This window comes from Narcine bancroftii, chromosome 9, assembly GCF_036971445.1.
Source record: "Narcine bancroftii isolate sNarBan1 chromosome 9, sNarBan1.hap1, whole genome shotgun sequence".
In the NCBI taxonomy this organism is placed as follows: domain Eukaryota; kingdom Metazoa; phylum Chordata; class Chondrichthyes; order Torpediniformes; family Narcinidae; genus Narcine; species Narcine bancroftii.
The window spans coordinates 93,563,805-93,585,459 of NC_091477.1; the positions used below are offsets into that span (position 1 = coordinate 93,563,805).

General features: G+C 39.3%; 1 protein-coding gene across 5 annotated transcripts in view; it reads right to left on the reverse strand.

Moving 5' to 3' along the window:
• Positions 1-21,655, reverse strand: part of golim4a (golgi integral membrane protein 4a) — a 78,864-nt gene that overhangs the window by 22,748 nt on the left and 34,461 nt on the right. For 4 of the 5 annotated variants that reach the window (XM_069896868.1, XM_069896869.1, XM_069896867.1 and 1 more), the window contains exons 7-9: positions 16,688-16,771; positions 10,770-10,949; positions 7,855-8,199 (exon numbers count right to left, since the gene is read on the reverse strand). In XM_069896868.1, the coding sequence (XP_069752969.1) occupies positions 7,855-8,199; positions 10,770-10,949; positions 16,688-16,771 (609 nt within the window). The remainder of the gene's footprint in view (positions 1-7,854; positions 8,200-10,769; positions 10,950-16,687; positions 16,772-21,655) is intronic. The other variant, XM_069896871.1, reaches the window with a different exon arrangement.

Here is a 21,655-nt window from a genome sequence, read left to right on the forward strand (position 1 = left end):
ATTTCATCTTTAAAGATAAGAGCACCATACTACTCTCATCCATGCCATTATATAATCATTGGAAAGCCACTACCCCAGTGCTCAAATCAGAATTCTTAAAATGTCCTCATTTTTTGATGATCTCTGTAATTTTAGGGCTGTGAAGAGACTCAAAGCAAATTAAAATTTTTAAATTTAGACATACAGCACGGTAACAAGCCATTTCGGCCCACGATCCCGTGCCGCTCGATTACATCCAGTTAACCTACAACCCCAGTATGTTCCAAATGGTGGGAGGAAACTGGAGCCCCCAGAGGAAAACCACACAGACACGAGGAGAATATACAGACAACGCGGGATTTGAACCCCAGTCCTCATCGCTGGCGCTGCAAAGGCATTGTGCTAATCGCTACACCAACCATGCCATGTCTAATTTCTGACAGGGAGCACAAAACCTATTGACTGACCAGGTGATGGCTTAAAAAATTTACTGCCTGGACAGAGACTGAAATGTGGATCATTCTAAAGTTACATGGTGAAGAACAGTAGACATGACACTAGGCTCATTGGACAGCATCATCAAGGAGGCCACACACTGGCAGCAGTGATGCTGTTTTGTGGAAGCCTACCTGATGTGACATTTGAGACTAAGACAACACTTAGTTGTTTTATTTCATATTCATGTTTCCTTACAATATAGAAAGACGACATTTTGATCCACTGACGGGTCCGCATTACCTAACTAATTATTTCTGTAAGCTTTTCTCCTCATAATCCCATCAACTTGTCCCAGATTCTACCACCCAGTTTCACAGTGGGCAATTGAAATAAGGGAGGAAACCAGAGAGCCCAATGTGGTCATGGGGGAAGGTAAAAACTCCACGCAGTCAGGACTTCAGATCAGAACTGAAGCTGTGAGAAAGCAGAACTAGCATTTGTGCCAATCTCACAACCCTCTGTGAAGCTATTTTTTTCAATTAAATGGGGGGAACATTTCTTTCCTAGAAAATTATAATCCGGAGCTTCCCATCTACAAGAAGTCCTCATTTTTGTTGCTTGTGAGTAGAGTCTCCTTGTACACAGGGATTCTCTTGCCAACCTTTGTAAAGCATTTGTGGGTAAGTGTCACATCAGCACCTGCAACGTGACCAACCCGACAGCATCAGCTACAACAATGTATGTTGTCTAGTGGCGAGTCTGTATGGTGGTGACCACAGCCTCAATTAATGAAACACATAAAAATGATATTGACCTGAAAAGCTCGCTCTCAGACGCTATTCAATTTATTTTTAAGTTTCTATCTATTGAGAAATATTAACACCATGCTCTTAAATTATATCAATGTATCCTCATAAACCCCCCACAGCCCCTGGGTAATCCTGTGCTCCCAGTCACCGAGGTCAACAGAAAAAGAACCCTCAAGAGGAACGCTTGGAAAGCGCCTGGCCATAAATATATCTGGCAAGGTCTTTAAAACCTGCGTGGACTATCTGGCTGGAGTTTTTGCAGACATTTTCAACCTCTCAATGGTACAATCTGAGGTCCCCATCTGCTTCAAAAGGACATCCATCATACCGGTGTCCAAGAAGACCAAGGTAACCTGCTTCAACAACTCACTCATGTCCATCGCGATGAAGTGCTTTGAGAGATTGTTCATGACACAAATCAACTCCTGCTTCAAAGAGGAACTGGACCCACATCAATTCGTCTACCACCACTAAAGGTTAACAGCAGCTGCCATCTCGCTGACCCTCCACTTTGCGTTGGATTACCTGGACCAAAAGAACACCTACATCAGGATGGTGTTCACTGACTAAAGCTCTGTAATTAGCATGAAAAATTATGATCAAATTCAGGGATATAAAACTTTGTTCCTCACTTTCCTTGGTTTCCTCATTGGCAGACTCCCAATTGGTGCAGATTGGCATCATCACCTTCTCCTTGCTGACCATCAACACAAGACTATGTATTTTCTTGATTCTCACAACTGAGTAGCCAAGTTTGACTCTAACACAATCTACAAATTTACTGATGACTTGGCCAAATAATGGGTAATGATGAGCCAGATTGCAGGATGGAGATTAAGAATCTGGTTGTGTGGTGTCAGAACAACAACCTTGCTCTCAACATCAGCAAGACCCAGGAGAGTGAGGAGTGGAGACACAACATTGCTCCGCAGGATCGTACCTCCCAGTCCTAATGCCAATGGCTGCATACAAGTTTTAAAAGGCCTGTTAAATTAGCCAATGGAGTTTTTTCTAAATAAAGATCCTGCAACCATGGGGTCTGAATCCAAGATGGCATCACCTATGCTGGGAAGCATACCGCTAAAGATTGCAAACTTTGGGATAGCAACAGACCAATGCAGGTGGTGAGATGACTCCCCCCACCATGGAGAAGGAAAAGCATAGGAGATTATCCTACAGGACAGTGACCATGGTAGCGGAGCAGTGAGGGGCTTAGCAGCTGAAGGATGCAGGCTGTTGACTCACAAAGGTTGTGTGCTGCTACGATTTGCAGTTGGGACCAGATGGGCTGCAGGATGCTGGAGACTGGCTCATGGAAACCAAGTATCAGAACTGGGATTCAAGAGGGTGCTGAAAGCAAGAAGGGTTCCCGAAGGGCCATGGGCACTGAAGACTTCCCCATCATACTGGAGGTTTGGATCTGGAGCTTGGGTTGCCGATGGTTCGAACTGGAGTGTGTGTAACTGCAGAATTGCTGGAGGTGAACACTCAATGCCTCTGAAGGGACTCTTTAGCTTCTTTTTCTCCTCTTGTTAGTGGTGCTGGGCAATGCTCATTCCAACTCTTTGCCTTACGGCAGACAAAAGTTGAAGTATATCATGTATATTACATTTTTAATGTATTATTATGTGAAAATAAAAGGAACACTTGAACCTTTGTTTGCCAACTATAGGAAGGAGAAGCTGAGGGGCAATACACCTGCCTTCATCAGCAGTTTGAAGACGAAGAGAATTCGTACCTTGAAGTTCCTGGGCATCTACAAATCATAGGACTTGTCCATGACAGCAAATCAAGGCAACCATTAAAAAAGCAGACCAAACGCATCTACTTTCAGAGGAGGTTGTGGAGATTCGGCATGTCACTGAATAGATCAAACTTCTTCAGGGGTAATGTGAAAGTATGCTGACTTGTTGGCTCACAGCCTGGTTGGAAATTCAAATGGCTAGGAATGCAGAAGGCTGCAGGAAGTGGCAAACATATCAAATCCAGCACAAAAACTGACCTCCCGTCCATTGAAGACAGCATCATGAAAGACTCCCATCACCTTGGCCATGCTTTCTTCTTTAGGTAGGCCATACAGAAGCCTGAAGCTTTTCCAACAGCTTTTGAATCTTCCAATACAACCCTAATAAGAATACTTCTGTTGATAGAACTCACTTTTTGCATTACCGGTCAAAAGTGAATATTTATTATTTATTCTCTTCCCTTTTCTTTCCAAATTTTATTGTCTTTATGGTGTCTAAATTATATTTAATTTGTGTTGGAATGTTTTATGTAAACAGAATCTGTAGCATGAAAAGCTTTCATTTCATCTGCACATTGTACTTATGTACTGTATATTATCAATTATGTATACAGGTACTCCCCGACTTGCAACCTTTGCAATTTATGAACATCTGCACATACGACCTAAAATTTGTTAAAAAAATATAAAATTTACGTGGTTTATGTTGTATTTGACAAACTATAACTATAGGGCATGTAAGACCCTGGGGTCCATTGGCTGGGCATGACCATCTTGATTCCTGTGTGCATACGAGAGGCTTCAGTTGGCGCATGAACGGTTCACATATCGAAGCTCGGATGGTCCATGTGCAAAGAGTTAAGGGCGGAAATTCAATATCGTTAGGGCACTTAACTCTCACACATGTGCTAACCGAACTCCAGTACAGGAACCCACCGTGTATGCGCCAATCGAAGTCTCGTGCATGTGCACAGGAATCAAGATGGCTGTGCCCAGCCTATGGACCCAGGGACGCCAACTAACAAGGTAAGTATGCAATTCCAACATACATTCATTCTGAGATATGACCAATCCTTTGGTCCGAGTTACAGTCGTAAGTCGGGGAGGACCTGTACGTATAATTGGTAATTAGATTGGTACTATTCAAGTTTCTCCTATCTTAAATATTAATGTTGCCTTTGCTGCTTTCTTACATGTCAATTGAAAGAGAATCAAAGAAATTTGGGGATATAATCACTCATGCATCCATCATTTCTGTAGCCATTATCTTTGGGGGTTTCTGGGTCCACCCAAATTTTCAGTTTCCAGCTTCTGAAATGTCTTTTGTACTTTGTGATCCACTTGAAATAACAAGTAAAATGTTTGATATTTGACAGTCCCACCTATTTCGTTTCATCCACAAACATGGAAACATTTCATTCACTTGTTAAATCGTCAGTGTAGATTTTAAATAGCCAAGGGCCAAATGTCAATCTCACTCATCATAGCCTGCAGTTAAAACTGTGTCTTAACGATGACAACGTTTATGCAAACTCAATTAGCTTAACAAAAATGTTGTTCCTACCCAGGTCCCTTGTAGCTGCTTTTCTCCATTAAAATGTAATGACTTGATGATGAACCAAACTGATCTTACCATGCATAAAAGACCATAAGATGTAGGCTATTGGCCTATCGAGTCTGCACCGCCATTCTTTCATGCCCCACATCCATGCCTTCTCTCAATAACCTTTGATACCCTGACTATTTGGATACCTATCAATTCTTGCCTTAAATACACTCAGTGATTTGACCTCCACAGCCGGCATTCGTAGCAAATTCAAGAGCTTCATCACTCTCTGGTTAAAGAAATACCTCTGCATGGAATAAAACACAAAAGTCGGCAGACACAGTGAATGAAATAAAAACACAAAGCTGGAGAAACTCAGCAGGTCAAAAAAAAAGCAGACTTTATAGAGCAATGTTTTGGGCCTGAGCGCTTCATAAAGGTATGAGCAAAATGTAGGCAGGTGCCTCCCTACATTTTGCTCATAGATTGATAAGCATATCTTTCCTGTAATTCCATGGGCTCTTTTTGTTAAGCAGTCTCATATGCAGCACCATGTCAAAGCCTTTGAAAATCCAAATATACAACATTAACTGCATCTCCTTTATCTAGCCTGCTTGCGGTTTCCTCAAAATGTTGCAGAAGGTTGGTCAGGCAAGATTTTCCCTTCAGGAAATCATGCTGACTTTGGCCTATCTTGTCATGCATCTCCAGGTACTCCGTAACCTCATCCTTGATAATCGCCTCAAATATCTTCCCAATCACCAATGTTAGACTAACAGGTCCATAATTTCCTTGCTACTGACTCCCTCCCTTTTTAAATAACAAGGTTACCTTTGCAATTTTCCAGTCTTCTGGAACTGTGTCAGAATCAATATATTCTTGAAAGATCATTACTAATGCCGCCACAATCTCCATGGGTACTTCCTCAGAACCCCAAAGGTGTATTCCATTTGATCCAGGAGACTTATCCACACTTAGACCATTCAGCTTCCTAAACACCTTTTCTCTGGTAATGCTGACTCTTTTCACCTCTCTTCCCTTGAAAGTCAGATATACTGCTAATGTCTTCCACAATGAAGTCTAATGTAAAATACTCATTCAGTTCCTTTGCCACCTCTCTCATCATCTTCTACAATTTCTCCAGCATTATTTTCTAACGGTCTTGTATCTACTCTTGCCTCTTTTTTACTCCTAATGTATATATAAAAAGCTTTCGCATCCTTTTTGATATTATTTGCGTTTCCTTTTAAAGTTCACTTTTTCCTTCCTAATGACATTCTCAGTTGCCTTCTATAAGCTTTTAAAAGGTTCCCAGTCCTGTTATCTTCCCACTAATTTTTGCTTCCTTGTATGCCCTTTCTTTTCTTTTTATGTTGGCTTAGACTTCTCTTGTCATCCACAGTTGTGTCATTTTTCCATTTCAATATTTCTTCTTCTTTGGAATATACGTGTTCTGCACCTTCTTATTTCTCAAAGAACTCTAATCCTGAATTGCAATTTCTCTGATCCACTGAGCAAGAAGCTGTTCTGAAGGCATGCAATAAATTCCTTCTCTTGGGATCCAGCACCAACCCAATTTTCCCAATCAACATGCATATTGAAGTCCCCCATGACTACTGTAATTGCCCTTTTTACATGCCTTTTCTTTCTCCCTCCGTAGTTTGCACGCCACATCCTGGCTACTGGTTTGGAATCCTGCATACAACTCATCAGGATCTTTTTACCCTTACAGTTTCTTAATTCTACCCAAGGGATTCTATATCTTCTGATCAAATGTCTCCTCTCTCCAAAGATTTAATTGATTTTTAACCAGCAGAACAATCTCACCCCCTCTCCGTACGTTTCTGTCCTTCTGATACACTATGTATCCACAGATATTTAGTTCCTAGCTGTGGTCTTCTTTCAGCCATAGCCACAATGTCATAGCTGCGCTACTAGATAATTAACCTTATTTCTTATACTGTAGCCAATTAAATACAAGTCCTTCAGTGCTGCATTCATCAACCTTTTCAATTTTTATTTCCAAAGAACACCAAGTTAAATGCTTAATTGTAAGCTTGCAAATTTTCCCCAATGAATGCCTATCCTTCCTTACAATCTTGCTACGTGATTTAACTGCCCTATTCACTGCCCTCTCATGGTGGCTCTCATCTCCCTGTCAAACTAGTTTAAACCCTCCTCAACAACTCTAGCAAGCCTGTCTGCCAAGATATTAGTTCCCTTCCTGTTCAGGTACAATCCATCACTTTAGTACAGGTCAGACCTTCCCAAAAGAGATCCCAATAATCCATGAATCTGTACCCCTGCCCCCTGCATTAACTCTTCAGCTATGCATTCATCTACCATAACTTCCTATTCCTGCCTTCACTTGTATGTAGCACAGGCAGCAATGCAGAGATTATCAGCCTTGAGATCCTGCATTTTTAGCTTCTTTAACTCCTTATATTCCCTCTTCAGGACTTCATCCCTTTTCCTATCTATGTCATTGGTACCGACATGGACCATGACCTCTGGCTGCTCACTGGCCTGTTTGAGAATAGGGTGGACTCAAACTGAGATGTCCCTGAGTCTGGCACCTGGGAGAGAAGAACCATATGGGAGTCTCAATCTTTTTCACAGAACCTCCTGTCCATTCCCCTATCAAATCCTCAATCACTATAACTTTCCTCTTCTCCCCCTTAACCTTCTGAGCCCAAAGGACAGAATGTGTGCCAGAGAACTGACAACTATGACTTGTCCCTGGTAGATCATCCCCCCTCCCAATAGTATCCAAACAGTATACTTATTGTTAAGAGGAAGGGAGGAAGGGTTACAGGGTGCTCTGTGCTGACTGCCTATTATCCTTCCCTCTCCAAACAGCCATCCACCTGCATTTTGCCTCATGGGTGTGACTGTCTCCTTGTTGCTTCTGTCTATTACCCACTCTGTTTCCTGAGTTCATCCAGTTCCAGTTCTAGTTCTCTAACCAAGTCTGTAAGGAGCTGCAGTTGGATGCACCTCTTGCAGGTGTAGTCATCAGGGAATTCAAGTAGATAATGAGTTAAGAGAGAGCAAAGAAAATGGTCAAATTGGATTTCAAAAAATGGGAGTATGCGGCCAGATAGGATGAAAGAAATGAAAGAGGCAATAGATGATGTCAGACACAAAGGAGTCCATGAGCTGCAACGTCATATTTAGTATTGGGGAGAGTAGTGGGAACAAAGAAGAGCGACTCAAAAAGATAACTACAGGAGAAATAACAATTTGGGTTACTTTTGAATTCTAGTTGTGTTCCTGGAATAAAATAACTGAAGAAAAGTTAAAGAGAGAATCTACATCTCAATTTATCCATGTATTACCTCACGAGGGGTCTTTGTTGTAAGATTTTGTTCTTCTGTATTGTCAATCCCATTCTCGTCATCTTTATTCAGATGATCTTCAGTATCTTCTTCCTCTTGATTCTGTCGATAGGTTTCTGCCTGCACCACCGTATGATCTTCTTTTCCTTCCTGATCCCACTCATGTTGATGCTCCTGTTCTTCATCTTCATCCTGGTCCACATCTGAACGTCCTGGCTGTGGATTCCTATGCCAGTTTTCATGCTGAGGATATTGCTTCTCCAGAGTATCTTGATGATCTTCTCTTGTTTTAGAGACATCATTCTCTTCTACCATTGGTTTAAAATGTGACAAGCCACCTTTCCTCTGAAACACATATATATATATATGTAACATTATTCATTGTAGTGACTCTGCCCTACTGTCCCTCTTCAAAACCTATTGTTCTTTTGTGATCAAAATCTACTGATGATTTGAGATTTCTTGTCAAAATACATGCATGACATCACATACAACCCTGAGATTCTTTTTCCTGGAGGCAAGGCAAAATTACCAGTTATTGGTAAAGCAAAGAAAATCTGTACACAACATACACGTAAACAAATAAAAAAGTAAACAAATAAAAAAGTAAACCAACTGAATGTCCAATAGAGAGAATTAAAAAAATCAATGAAGTGCAAAAGTGAGAGTTCCTAAATGAGCTTCTGATTGAGTTTGTTGTTGAGGAGTCTGAAAGTGGAGGGGTAGCAGCTGTTCCTGAACTTGTTGGTGTGAGTCTTGCAGCAACTGTATCTCTTTCCTGATGGTAGCAGTGACAACAGAGCGTGTGCTGGGTGGTGTAGATTCTTGATTATTGCTGCTGCTCTCAGATAATTTTAGACTCCGAAAGGAACAGAAACATGCAGCACAGAAACAGGCTTTTCTGCCCATTGAGTCTACACCGACCATCAGGAACTTATTTACACTAAATCTAGCTTCATTAGAGTGAAACTATGCAGACACATCCAAAGACAGGGAACAACACTGGTACCCAGTGCTGTAAATAAATGGCTGTACATGCAAAGCCACTGTGCCATTCTTCAATATAATCATCCCTCATTCTTCTAAACTCCAAGGAATGTAAATCAAAATTCTTAAAGGGGTGAGTAGGATAACACTCTCTTATCCATACTTAGCCAAATGACTTTTTAATTACCACCAAAGCCTGTAAACATTTATTAAATGAATAAGCCAAAACTGTGCACAGTAATCTAGGTGTAGCCTCATCATTTCCAAATACAATTGTAACAGTACTTCCCTGTTTTTAAACTCCATTGTAATAAAGATTAACATCCCTTCATGCCAACAAACCTCTTGTAATTTGGGCACAAGAAAACCTGATCGCTGTACTCAGCTCACCTGCAATCTTTCTCATTTAAATAATAGTTGCACAACCTCATACTTTCCTGCACTATTTACCAAGTTTTCACCAACACACACAAGCTATCTATCCCACCCCAGAATCCAAACTTCCTCATTGCAGCACTCCTCTATCTTTGTGTGATTGGCAAACACAGATACCTTACCCCCTGCCTATTCCTCCAAGCCTTTAACAAAAATGGTAAATAATTAAGAGCCAAGAACTGATTTGCGGTGCGCTCCACCAGTTATATCCTTCGAGGTTTAAAAAAAAAACGGTTAGTTCTGACCCTCTGACACCAAGGAAATCTTCCTTAAGTATCAGGGAATGTCCACTATGAAATGCAGCATTTATCTGTCTTACGTGATTGATATTGTATGGAAGAACTTTTGTTAAATTAAATTGAAGACTAACAGTTATAAGAAAAATATATGTTGGGAATATTCTATATGTTGAGTATTCAGCTTGTTAAATATTATAGCATCTCCTATTTTACTTAAGGCTTACATCATTTAGAGTACAATATTTTATTTTTACTTGATGATCAAGCATGCTGTAATTTTTTTTTCCAAGACATTGATATATGGGACAAGTCACACAGAGGAATCTGAAAAATTGCCATTTGTCTACAAAGTGCATTACAAATCTGGATATTACTTCCAGTATTTCCAACGATGCACCTCTCGTAATTGGTGGATTGGAAAGTTCAGTTTTGGAACATTTGGAGCTAACTTAAGAAAGGTCTATAATAACACAGACTTAATCGCCTCAGTGACTCATCATTGAGTCCTTAACCCATTCACTCTAGTTCCAACTCTTAAACTCCAACTGTGTTCTCTGATTTGGTGACAGACTAAAATCCCTGTCCCCTCCACTGACTGATATCCTGGCCATTCTGCAAGGCCTCTCTCCTCAATGATGTTCCCCACTGCAAAAGTGTAGCACATGAAAGAGTGGACTTTGAGCACATTAAACGTGCATGGATTTGCCCATCAGACACGGCGATATGATCCTTACAAAGGCTCACTGAACACTGCACATATAACATATCTCTTCAGGTACTTCTAAGAGTTTACAAGTTCTGATATCTTAATCTGATCTTAATACATTTTCAAGACCTAATTATGCTTATTGACAACTGAAAAATACTTGTAGATGACTCAAATCTTTATGATTAAGTTATAAAGTATGAGCATAAACATCCAATACTGTTTTTGATATTCTTGAAAAATAAAATTTCTACATAATGTGGATGATCAAGGCTGCAATAGTATTTGCAGGTTCGTGAATTAAATGAGGACAGAAATCCATCAGGCCCTGAAAGAGAAAAACTTTGTGAGATTAACCTCTATGTTGAGTCATGGAAAAATTTCTATTCATAGAATTAAATAATCTTTTTTCACAACTGTTGTGAATTTTGTTATTTAATGTAATTCTAACAAGTTTTCTTGCTTATCCACAGGATTAAAAATCTAAACAAGAGCAAAAGAAAGTTGCATTTAATTCTGCTCACCATCTTGGACACACTTTGACCTACCTCATCAGGCTGTTTATCTTCAGCCCTGTATGGAACCTGATCATGTGCTTCCTGCCCTTGCTGATGTTGCAAGGACTCAGCCACATCTTGATGCAATTTCCCTGCCTTTTGTTCGGTTTGTCTCAAGCTCGGCATTTTGTTTAGGGTTTCTCTCAACTGTTTGTATTCTTCAACTTGAGCCTATAATTCAAAAAGAAAATCATAATGTGGTTATTGGTGATAATCACATGAATAAATCAAACAATATCCTCCTTTCTCATAACTGAGGGCTGCAAATGCCCCTTCTTTTAATATTTCAGTTTGAGAATTTTCAATCAACATGCAGCCAAAACGAAGAACAACCAAAAAGAAAAACCAATATTCATAATATCAACAAAATAATACAAATGTCGATCCACATGGACAATATTAAAGAAAGTGAGAAAAAATTCAACATGTGATTCGATTATTATAAAGAAAGAAAAATTACAATAATACTGCAAAAATGCAAATTCAACATCCATGTTGAACCAAAAGGAGAAAAAGATAAAGATAATAGAGAGAAAGAAGAAGAAAATAAGAGGAATCCTTCTACCCTCCAGAAGACAAGAAGAAAAAGTAAGAAAAGAGAAAGAATAAGAAAGAGAAAAGACTGGCTTCACCTAGGATAAACCGCATTCCCATCAAGGGACAAATAACCTGACTTATCTAGGGTCCTCTGCACTGTAAGCACCAGGGGGAAGAGACAGGAGGGGGTATCATTAAAGATTTATCCCTACAAACATTAAGCATGAATTCCATATTCTCAAAAATATATCATATGGCCTCTTTCCCTCTAGTTCATAGCATTTCTGTTTAGATCTTGTTTCTGAGGTTATAGGGAATCTTCTCCAGGGGAACACAATTATGCATTTCAATCTTCCAGTGGGCTAAACCTAGTTGGGAATCAGATTTCCAAGTAACTGCTATATATTTCCTGGCCACCACTAAAACAAACTTAACAAATTTTAATTGATATTTCGACAGATGAAATCTTACTTCATCTAAATTCCCCAATAAAAATAATTCAGTATCGAATTCCAGTAATTTTATTTCCAGGAGATTACCCAAATCTTCCCAGAAAGGCCTCACTTTAAGCCAAGAATGAATGAAAGCACCTATTTCTTGACCACATTGAAAACATTGGTCTGATATTTCTGATTTCAATTTATGTCATTTTTGTGGAGTAAGGTATACCTGATGCAAGAAGCTGTATTGCACAAGCTGATACCTTACATTAAGCATGTTAATAATGCTGTCCCGACACAAGTTGGACCAGCAAAATGGATTAATTTCTATACCCAAATCTGATTCCTACCTTTTTCTTGATTTATCAAGCCCTTGTTTAGGGGTTTCCGGTTTGAAGCAAGGAATACATTTCTGAAATCAAATTTTTTGTGGTCCCCTTTCGAACCAGAGTCTCTATTTCACTGTACTGAAGTAAGGTTAATGCTGGACCTAATTTGTTCCTTGAATAAGATCTTAACTGAAGATAACAGAAAAAAATATGTATTTAAAACTCCATATTTATTCCTAATTTGCTCAAATGTCATAAATTGTCCCTGCTCATAACAATCTTCAATACACGACCCCTCTCTAGGACAAAATGTCCAGGATTTATTATCAATCTTTAATGGAATTAACATATTTTGAGCCAGGGGTGTTTTAATTGAAAGAGCCCCCTTCTCTCCAATTTGACCATTGATTTTATTCCATATTGTAATTGTATCGAAGTGAAGTCGCTTTTATTTGTCATTCCTAAACACTGCAGTGTACAGTGAAAATGAGATAGCATTCCTTCGGACTATGGAGCTGGTTATTGACATGGATAAATTATATCAGGAACTTTTTTATAAATAATATATCACATAAATATACATTAATAGACGGATTCCTTTAGAGCCAGATAATAATTTAGAATTCCACAAGGTTTTCTGCTATCCTCTCACCAACCTTATGCAACTCCAATTTTACTCAGGAAGACTGGTCTCCTATGTCGAAGCTGGGGGTGGGGGGGTGACAAACTTCATTTGGGTTGCCCCAAAATATTTTTTGAAATCCAGAAGCATTCATCCTCCCAATTCATAATTCCAAGTTAATTTATCAATAAAGACTCTGAAAAGCTTACATTTCCACAGAAACTTCCAGATGCTTTTATTAAGGTTTTGAAACAATCTCTGAGGTATAGGAACTGGCAAACTTTGGAAAGAAAATTGTACTCTAGGCAGCACATTCATTTTAATACAGTTGACTCTTCCAAACAAAGTTATTGGGAGGGTCACACATTTACAGTATTAAGATCATCCTCAATTTTATGAATCAAGGGAAGATCATTCAATTCATATAAATTCTGCAGGTTGTTATCTACCTAAATATTTAATCCCATTGAGTGGCCACTTAAATTGAGAATTTCTCTTAATGTGTTCATAATTCCCACCCATAAGTGGCATAACTTCACTGTTCCCCCAATTGACTTTGTAACGCGATATAATCCCAAAATCTTCCAATTTAGACTGCAATTTTTGTAATGAGTTAACTGGTTCTGTCAGATATATCAGAACATCACCAGCAAATAAATTGATTTTATTTTCTTCCTGATTGATCCCATAATCTTTTATGTCTGGATCTAGACAAATAGATTCCGCAAGCTGTTCAATAGCCAGGAGGAAAGGAGCTGGAGACAATGGACAACCTTGTCTACTCGATCTGGACAGTTGCAATGCTGATGAAATTTGACCATTAGTTATTACTTTAGCTTTAAGCTCAGAACATAGAGCTCTAACTCAATTAATAAATATTTGTCCTAGTCCAAATTTTTCCAGCACTTTAAATAAAAAGTCCCACTCCAGTCTGTAAAATACTTTCTCCATATCTAGAGCTACGGCAACATTCAAGTCATCTCATATTTGTGCTAGATGTATAATACTGAGCAATCTACATACATTATCTGCTGATTGCCTCCCTTGCACAAAGCCAGTTTGATCAGTGTTTATTAATTTAGGAAAATAAGTTGCCAATCTATTTGCCAAGGCTTTGGAAATAATCTTATAGTCCGTATAAAAACATGACATGTGTCTATAAGAAAATAGTTTCTACAGATCCCTATCTTTTTTGGGAATCATCGTAATAACTACTGCTGAAAAGGACTGTGGGAGAGTTTTGGTCACCACTGCCTGATCTAATACCTCCATACACAGGAATTAATAAATCTTTAAATTCTTTATAAAATTCTGGTGGAAATCCCCCACCAATTGAGATTTATATAAATTAACATAAAATTGCTTGAAAGCTTCAATTTACATCCTCCAGTTTGTAAGAGATCCTGTCCGAGTCTAGCTTAATCACATTTATTATTCTGGAGGCTTGTTGTTTTCAACTGTTAGCAGAGGACCATATGGCCTCTTTCCCTCTAGTTCATAGTATTTCTGTTTAGATCTTGCTATTTAAAAAAAGATTATATGTATCTATATATAATACTTGAGCTTTTTATTAATCATCTGTTTAACCTCAGAGCCCATTCATTGAAAGTCCTTTTCCAAAACTCTAATCTCCTTGTATACTCTTTTTAATCCTAATTATTTGACCTCTCAAATATGCTTTCAATGTGTCCCATAGAAGAAATTTATCCACTGTGGAATTACAGTTGATCTCACAGAACATAGTTATTTGGGATGGAATAAAGTTACAAAAATATGGCCTTTTTAACAGCAATGTATTAAGGCTCCATCTATAGGCTGTCTCCTTCTTATCTGGCATATCAATAGTCAATACAAGAGGTGAGTGTTCTGATAAGAGACTCGCCTTACATTCAATTTCCATGATCCTACCCTGTAAATGGCCTGAAACCAAAAATAAATCTATCCTTGAGTTGCCTTGAATAGAAGGAATAGTCCCTCTCTCTCTAGGGTGAAGCTTTCTCCACATATCGATTAAGTTCAGCTCCTTAATTAGCCCCAGAAAATGCCCTTTTTTCAGGTGAAAAAGCAATTTTCTTTCATTCATTGCAACTTAATTCAGTAAAGTGCATTCACTGTTCTCATTATGGTCTCTTCAATGTAAATTGGATGCTGACTTTGAGAACCATCTCCATTTAACTTACAATGTTTCCAGCCACCTTATACTTTCATTCACCATCTCACTTCCAATCTGAGTTTTGTTGACCTTCTACAGTATTTGATGAACTGAGCACCAGTTGAGAAAATTTCTCCACATTCAACTTGACACATTACACACTTCCTCATTGAAACTATGCAAAATTCAAATGAATATTCTACTGTTGTCACTTGCTCCCTTGACCCACACTCCTTTATCCATGAACCATTCTTTAATTTATTTTGTTTTCTACTTGGTAATCTAGATATTGAACGTCAGCCAGTTCTGGACACTATACTTAAGAAAATTATAAAGGATTAGAAGCGATGGGAGATTTGCCCTCTGGATAGTCTCAATGAAGAGTTCTGACCTGAAAGGTTGTCAATCCTTTCCTCTCACTGGTGCTCTCTTCACCTAGCAGAAGGTTTTGAGCAGAAGGTTTTTAACAGCAGAGAAAAATGACTTCTTATCAGTATTTGATTTTGTCCATTTCTGTTTTCCATAATGTGAAGCTTCCTGAAAGATTATGTATTGGAGATTGAGAGCAGGAAACAGATTATCATGCCCTTCCACAGCACCAGGTCTTTGAAATCAATTTGCTTCTAGTAAGACCCGGTGGGACAGATAGTGAGCAATTCCTGACAAGAATAATACAAGCTGCACCAGAAATGGCTAAAACAAGCTATGCTTTGAGATGAGTGCTTATTATCATTAGATAAACACAATGTACAGATGCATCACAATTTTTACTGCTACAGTCAGATATACAAGATACACCATCTACAAACGAACAAATTAAATTACCACAATATGCCAAGACAGATGACCAAGAATAGATGAATAAATATTCACTGTTGTAGTTAGTACAAAAAAAAGGACATTTTAATGCTGCACACAAATCTCTTGGTGTCCCCAGAGCAGTGGATGATTTTTGTTTGGATAATATGGGGAGGTTTAAGCCTGATAGATGTTGGAAGAAACACTGTTCCTAAACCTGGAGGGCTGGAGTTCAGGCTCCTGTGCCTTCTGCCTGGAAGCTGCAGCAATTGATTTTATTTGCTATTTCTTAGTTCCATGATAACTTTCTACTTCAGTTGTTTTCCCTGAAATAATTCTTAGAGAATATGAGCATTCCTAATTGGGCTAGCATTTATTATCTAGTTTTTATTGTCTTTGAGAAGTTGGCGGTGAGTCAGATACCTTCTTTTACCAATGTCTCTGCAGTAAAAATGCACCTAGTGAGCTGTTGGGCAGTAAGCTCCAAACTGAGACCCAGTAATAATTGAGGCGCAGTGATCTACTTCAACACTGGACCTTAACATTGTTGAGTGGGCTGGGAGGTTGATCTTGTAGTTGCAGATGTCTGTATGTACCACCTACTTTTGTCCTTTCAGGTGGTGGAGGCAGTTTGTAAGGCGTTCAAGAGCAACAATAGGTCAAAACCAGCAATGTCTTTAAAAAGAACTATCACGATAAAATAAGCAGAGTTTCCTAATATACAAGTAACATAGTAATTAACTCAAATTCTGGCAACATTTTCTTTTAAAGCACAGAGAAATCTCACTCATTTCCAATCAGAAATGGACAACTATGAAAGCAACCTCATTAGGAGGACAGGGATCTTTCTGGCATCCTATTCTGATGTATAGATGTTAAAACAAGTTTTAGTGTTAGGCGGGCATGTAGAATTTCAATAAAGAGACAATTCATAAATTGCATAGTGCATTTTAAGTAGAGTACAAATTTCTATCTGAATAATTACACACGTTTTCATTTCATTAAAAGAGTGATAGCTGATCAAATGTCACCTGGGCAACTGAGAGCGAGTTCTTGTGGTCTTCCAAAGTCACCTGGAGCTGGTCATGCTGTAATAATAAGTTCTTATTCAATTGCTGTAAAAACAAAAGTCAAACAATTTGTGAGATAGACTAATTTTTTTTTTAAATTTATTAAAAGGTTATAAAGATTTTTTTTTCCCCATTTTTACTTTTCTTTTTGATTATACTTGGTGTTAAGGGGAAACTCAGTGCTAGAAACATTATACTTTATGTCTCAGTTGAGCTACAACCAGGACCACCTGCTGATTGAAGCTACTTCCATTGGCTTAATGTTTCTAGTTCTAAAGTTAAAACAAAAATCTCTTCTTTTATCACAAGGATGTTGTTGCTGCAGTGAAAAGAAATGCAGATCACGCTCACTGCTCTACTGGTGGTAACATTCAGGTGTCCAATTATTTTCTCACTTTCATCTCAATTCAATTTTGTCTGCAAATATTTCATTCATTTATAGAGGATAGAAGCCTCCCATGGAGTGCGGCTAGGGATCTTTTTAAAGGGAGAGGAATGGACAGGGTACTTCAGTGAAAAAACAATGTGTTGAAGTTGGAATTTGCCCTGCAGTTAGAGAGGCAGAAACTAAAATCAAAGGTGTCAGTATATCAGTGATAAAGGGAGAATGAGAGATTGAACTCGCCAGTTGATTGGAAAGACACACTAGCAGGGAGGACAGCAGGGAGTACAGAATCAGATTTTATTGTCGTGAACATGTCACAAAATTTGTTGTTTAGTGTCAGCATCACAGTTTGTATAAATTTGTATAAATCACATTATAAAATAAATACAAATTGTGCAAGAGAAAGAAAAACACCATATAAGGTAGTACCAATGGTTCATTGTTCATTCAGAAGTCTGATGGCAAGAGGCCACGGAGTATTCATCTTCAGGCTTCTGTACCTTTTCCCAATGGTAGCAGAGTGAAGAGGGCATGGCCTGGATGGTGGGGGTCCTTGAGGATAGAGGCTGCTTTCTTAAGGCACCTCTTCTGGGTGTCGTCGATGGAGTGAAGACTGATGCTCTTGATGTTGACAGACCTCTAGAGTTTTTTTCTTATTCTGAACAAACCAGGCAGTGATGGAACCAACAAGAATACTCTCCACAGTACACATGTAGAAGTTTTCAAGAGTTTTCAGTGACATACTAAATCTCCTCAAAAAATTTAGTCACGGGCGAGCCTTCTTCATGATCGCATCATCATGGAGGCTCTGGGTCAGATCCTCAGAGATGTTAACACACAGGAATTTTAAGTTCTTGATGCCCTCCACTGCTGGCCCCTCAATGAAGACAAGTTCATGTTCTCCTGATTTCCTCCTGAAATTCTCCTTGGTTTTGCTAATATTAAGTGCAAAGTTATTGCTGTGACACCACTCCAACCAGCTGATCTATCTCACTCCTATACGCTTCCTCATTGCTGTCTGTAATTCTGCTGACAACCATGGTGTCATTAGCAAATTTGCAGATAGCATTTGAATTGTGCCTGGCCACACAGTCATGGGTGTAGAGTGAGTAGAGCAGTGAGCTAAGCACACATCCTTGTGGTGCGCCGGTGTTGACTCTCAGTGAAGAGGAGATGTTGTTTCCAATTCATATTGATTGCAATCTTCCGATGAGGAAGTCAAGGATCCTGTGGCAAAGGGGGGTGCAAAAGCTCAGGGTTTGGAGCTTGTTGACCAGCACTGAAGGAATAATGGTGTTGAAGGCTGAGCTGTAGATGAAGAAGAGTAGCTGGATGTCTGTGCTGCTATTGTCTAGGTGATCTAGAGTTGAGTGGAGAGCCAGAGATATTGTGTCTACCGTGGAGCATTTATGATCGGTGAATTGCAATGGATCAAGTCCTTTGCTTTGGTACATGTTAATTCTAGCCATGATCAACCTCTCAAAGCATTTTATCACAACAGATATGAGTGCTACTGGGCGATTAGTTGTTGAGGCAGTTCACTCTGCTTGTCCTAGGCACTAGGATAATTGATGCCCTCTTTTTTTAATATACTGAGTTTAATATATAAACTTACATACAAAATTTTAAGAAAAACACATAACAAGGCATCTCATATAGATTCAATCACACAAAAGAAAGGATGGAACTACATTAAACATGTGAAGCAAGTTATGAAATAATCTATGATAATCATGTTAAACCCCTATTTACTAAATTAATCCAAATAAAAAAATTGATGAAAATAAAAAAAAAGAATGAAACCTAAAACTAAATCTAATCTACCCCCTCCCGCTAATAAAGGTAACATTGTAAAAGAAGGGGGACCTATGGAATAGATAGTGACCACCAGACGTCAAACAGAATCTTCGGATCATTCAAAATTCTTCCAATTATGGTAGCATTCTATGAACAGGACACACATCTTTACAAATTGAATCGTTCTATCTTTAATATTGTATCTAATTTTCTCCAAGTTTAAATAGGACATTACATCATATAACTACTGAGTATGGGTAGGTGAAGAGTCATCTTTCCATTTCAATAAAATTGCTCATCCGGCTTAAAGCAGGGTAAAGCTAACATTTTCTTTTGAGTTGCAGACAGAAGTTGATGCCCTTTTGAAGTAGGTGGGAATGTCCAACTGCAGCAGTGAGAGGTTGAAAATATTCGTGAACACTCAGAGTACACCATCAGGGCCTGACGCCTTGCAAGGGAGGGTTCGCCCTCTTGAATGGTGTTCTGATGATGACCTCAGAGACAGATATCACAGGGTCCTCATCCCTTGCAAGGATTCTCCTAGGCACTATTGAGTTTTCCTTCTCAATAGAAGGTGTTCAGCTCATCGGGTAGTGAGGCACCAAAGCCATTTATGGCGCTCAACCTCACTTTGTAGGATGTAATGGCCTGGAATCCCTGCTATTGCTTGCGAGTATCTGTCTGTCTCTAGCTTCCTCCAGAATTGCTTCTTTGTTGCTGAGATAGCCTTCTGCAGGTCGTACCTGGACTTCTTGTAGAGACCAAGATCACGAGACTTAAATGCCCTGGATATCACCTTCAGCAGGTTGCAGATCTTCTGTTTCATCCAAGGCTTCTGGTTGGGGAACTCCCGGTACATTCACGTGGGCACATACTCATCCACGCAGGTCTTGATGAAGTTGGTGACATGTTGCATATTCATTCAGGTCTAAGGATGAGTCCCTGAACATGATGCAGTCCACCGACTCAAAGCAATCCTTCAGGCACTCCTCCACCTCCCTTAACCATATTTTCACCGTCTTCACCACTGCAAGAAACATGCAAGATGCAGGACAGGTATATTCCAAAAAAGAAATATTTAAATAGAAATTGACATAACTGTGGCTGACAAGAGACGTCAAAGCCAAAGGAAAACAAAAGAGAGAGTTTGCAAGGAAGCAAAAATGATGGGAAGACAGAGGTCTGGGAAGCTTTTCAAAGCTTACAGAAGGAGACTAAGAAGATCATTAGGAAGGAAAAGAATTTTGAAATGATGCCAAAAAAATATCAAAAAAGATATAACAAGCTTTTTTGAGTATATAAAGAGTAAAAAGTGAGAGTAGATACAAGACCGATAGAACATGATGCTGGAGAAATTCTAATGGGAGACAAGGAGGGGGCAGAGGAAATGAATGAGTATTTTGCTCCACGCTTCATAGAAGACACCAGCAGTATACCTGACTTTCAAGAGTGTCCAGGAAGAGAAGTGAGTGTCCAGAGAGAAGGTGCGTGGGAAGCTGACTGGTTTAAGGGTAGGTAAGACTCCTGGACTAGATGGAATGCACAACTGGTTCTGAAAGAAGTAGCTATAGAGATTGTGGAGGCATTAAGAATGATCTTCCAAGAATCAATGGATTCAGGCATGGTTCCAGAGGACGGGAAAATTGCAAAGGTCACTTGGCAATTTAAAAAGGGAGGGAGGCAGCAGAAAGGAAATTATAGACCTGTTAGCCTACATTAATGGTTAGGAAGTTGGCACCAATTATCAAGGATGAGGTTACAGAGTTCCTGGAGGAAACAGAGTACCTGCATAACGACTGGCCAAAGTCAGTATGGTTTCCTTCAGGAAAATTATTGCCTGTCAAACCTACTGCAACTTTTTGGGGAAACCACAAGCAGGTTAAACAACTGAGATGCAGTGGATTCTGCATATTTGTATTTTCAAAAGGCGTTCGTCAAGGTACAGCATGAGGCTGCTTAACAAGATGTCATGAAAGACACTTGCAGGAGCAGGAAACAGGAAGATGGAATAAAGGTATCTGATTCTGGTTGGCTACCGGTTACCAGTGATGTAATGTGGGGCCATTTAAAAAAAAAGTTTTATGTTAATGATTTTGATTGCTGAATAAATTACTTTGTGAAATGGTGGCCCTGACAGAGCTGCTGTAACGGCAAAGATGCCACTGGTGCAGACCCAGGGAGAGTGGGGAGTGCTCTTCCAAAGTATCCTTCTGCTCAGTCCAGCTGCCGATGGCTCCATATAGGCTTTAAATGGCCTGTTAAACGAGCTGACAGTATTTATTTAAAATCTGATCACGGGGTCTGGGCTCAAGACAGTGGCTGTGGCCAACATGGGCTGCAGACTCCGGGAGCTTAGTGGACTGGTGCAGTTGAAGGACACACACAGGCAGCGAACTGTTGCAACCTGCATATTAAGAACTCACACAGGAGGCAGGCTGCTGGTGACCAGAGTCAAGTGACTCATGCCAGGCTTCCGGAAACTGGCTCGTAAGAACCAGGTATTGGAATCAGGATTCAAGAGGGTGCTGAAAGCAAGAAGGGATGACAGATGAGGTCTGTGGGTGGATTGGTAAATCTGAAGTTGCTCTGACGTTGAGAGGAACTCTCATAGAAGTTGTTAAAATCATGAACTGTATAGCTAGAGTAGATGGGAGAAAAATGGTTCTGACTGTGAGAAAATTAAAAACTAAGCCCAATAAAGAAAAAAGTGACTTATGCATTATATGGCTAGGTTCTGGAATGTTATC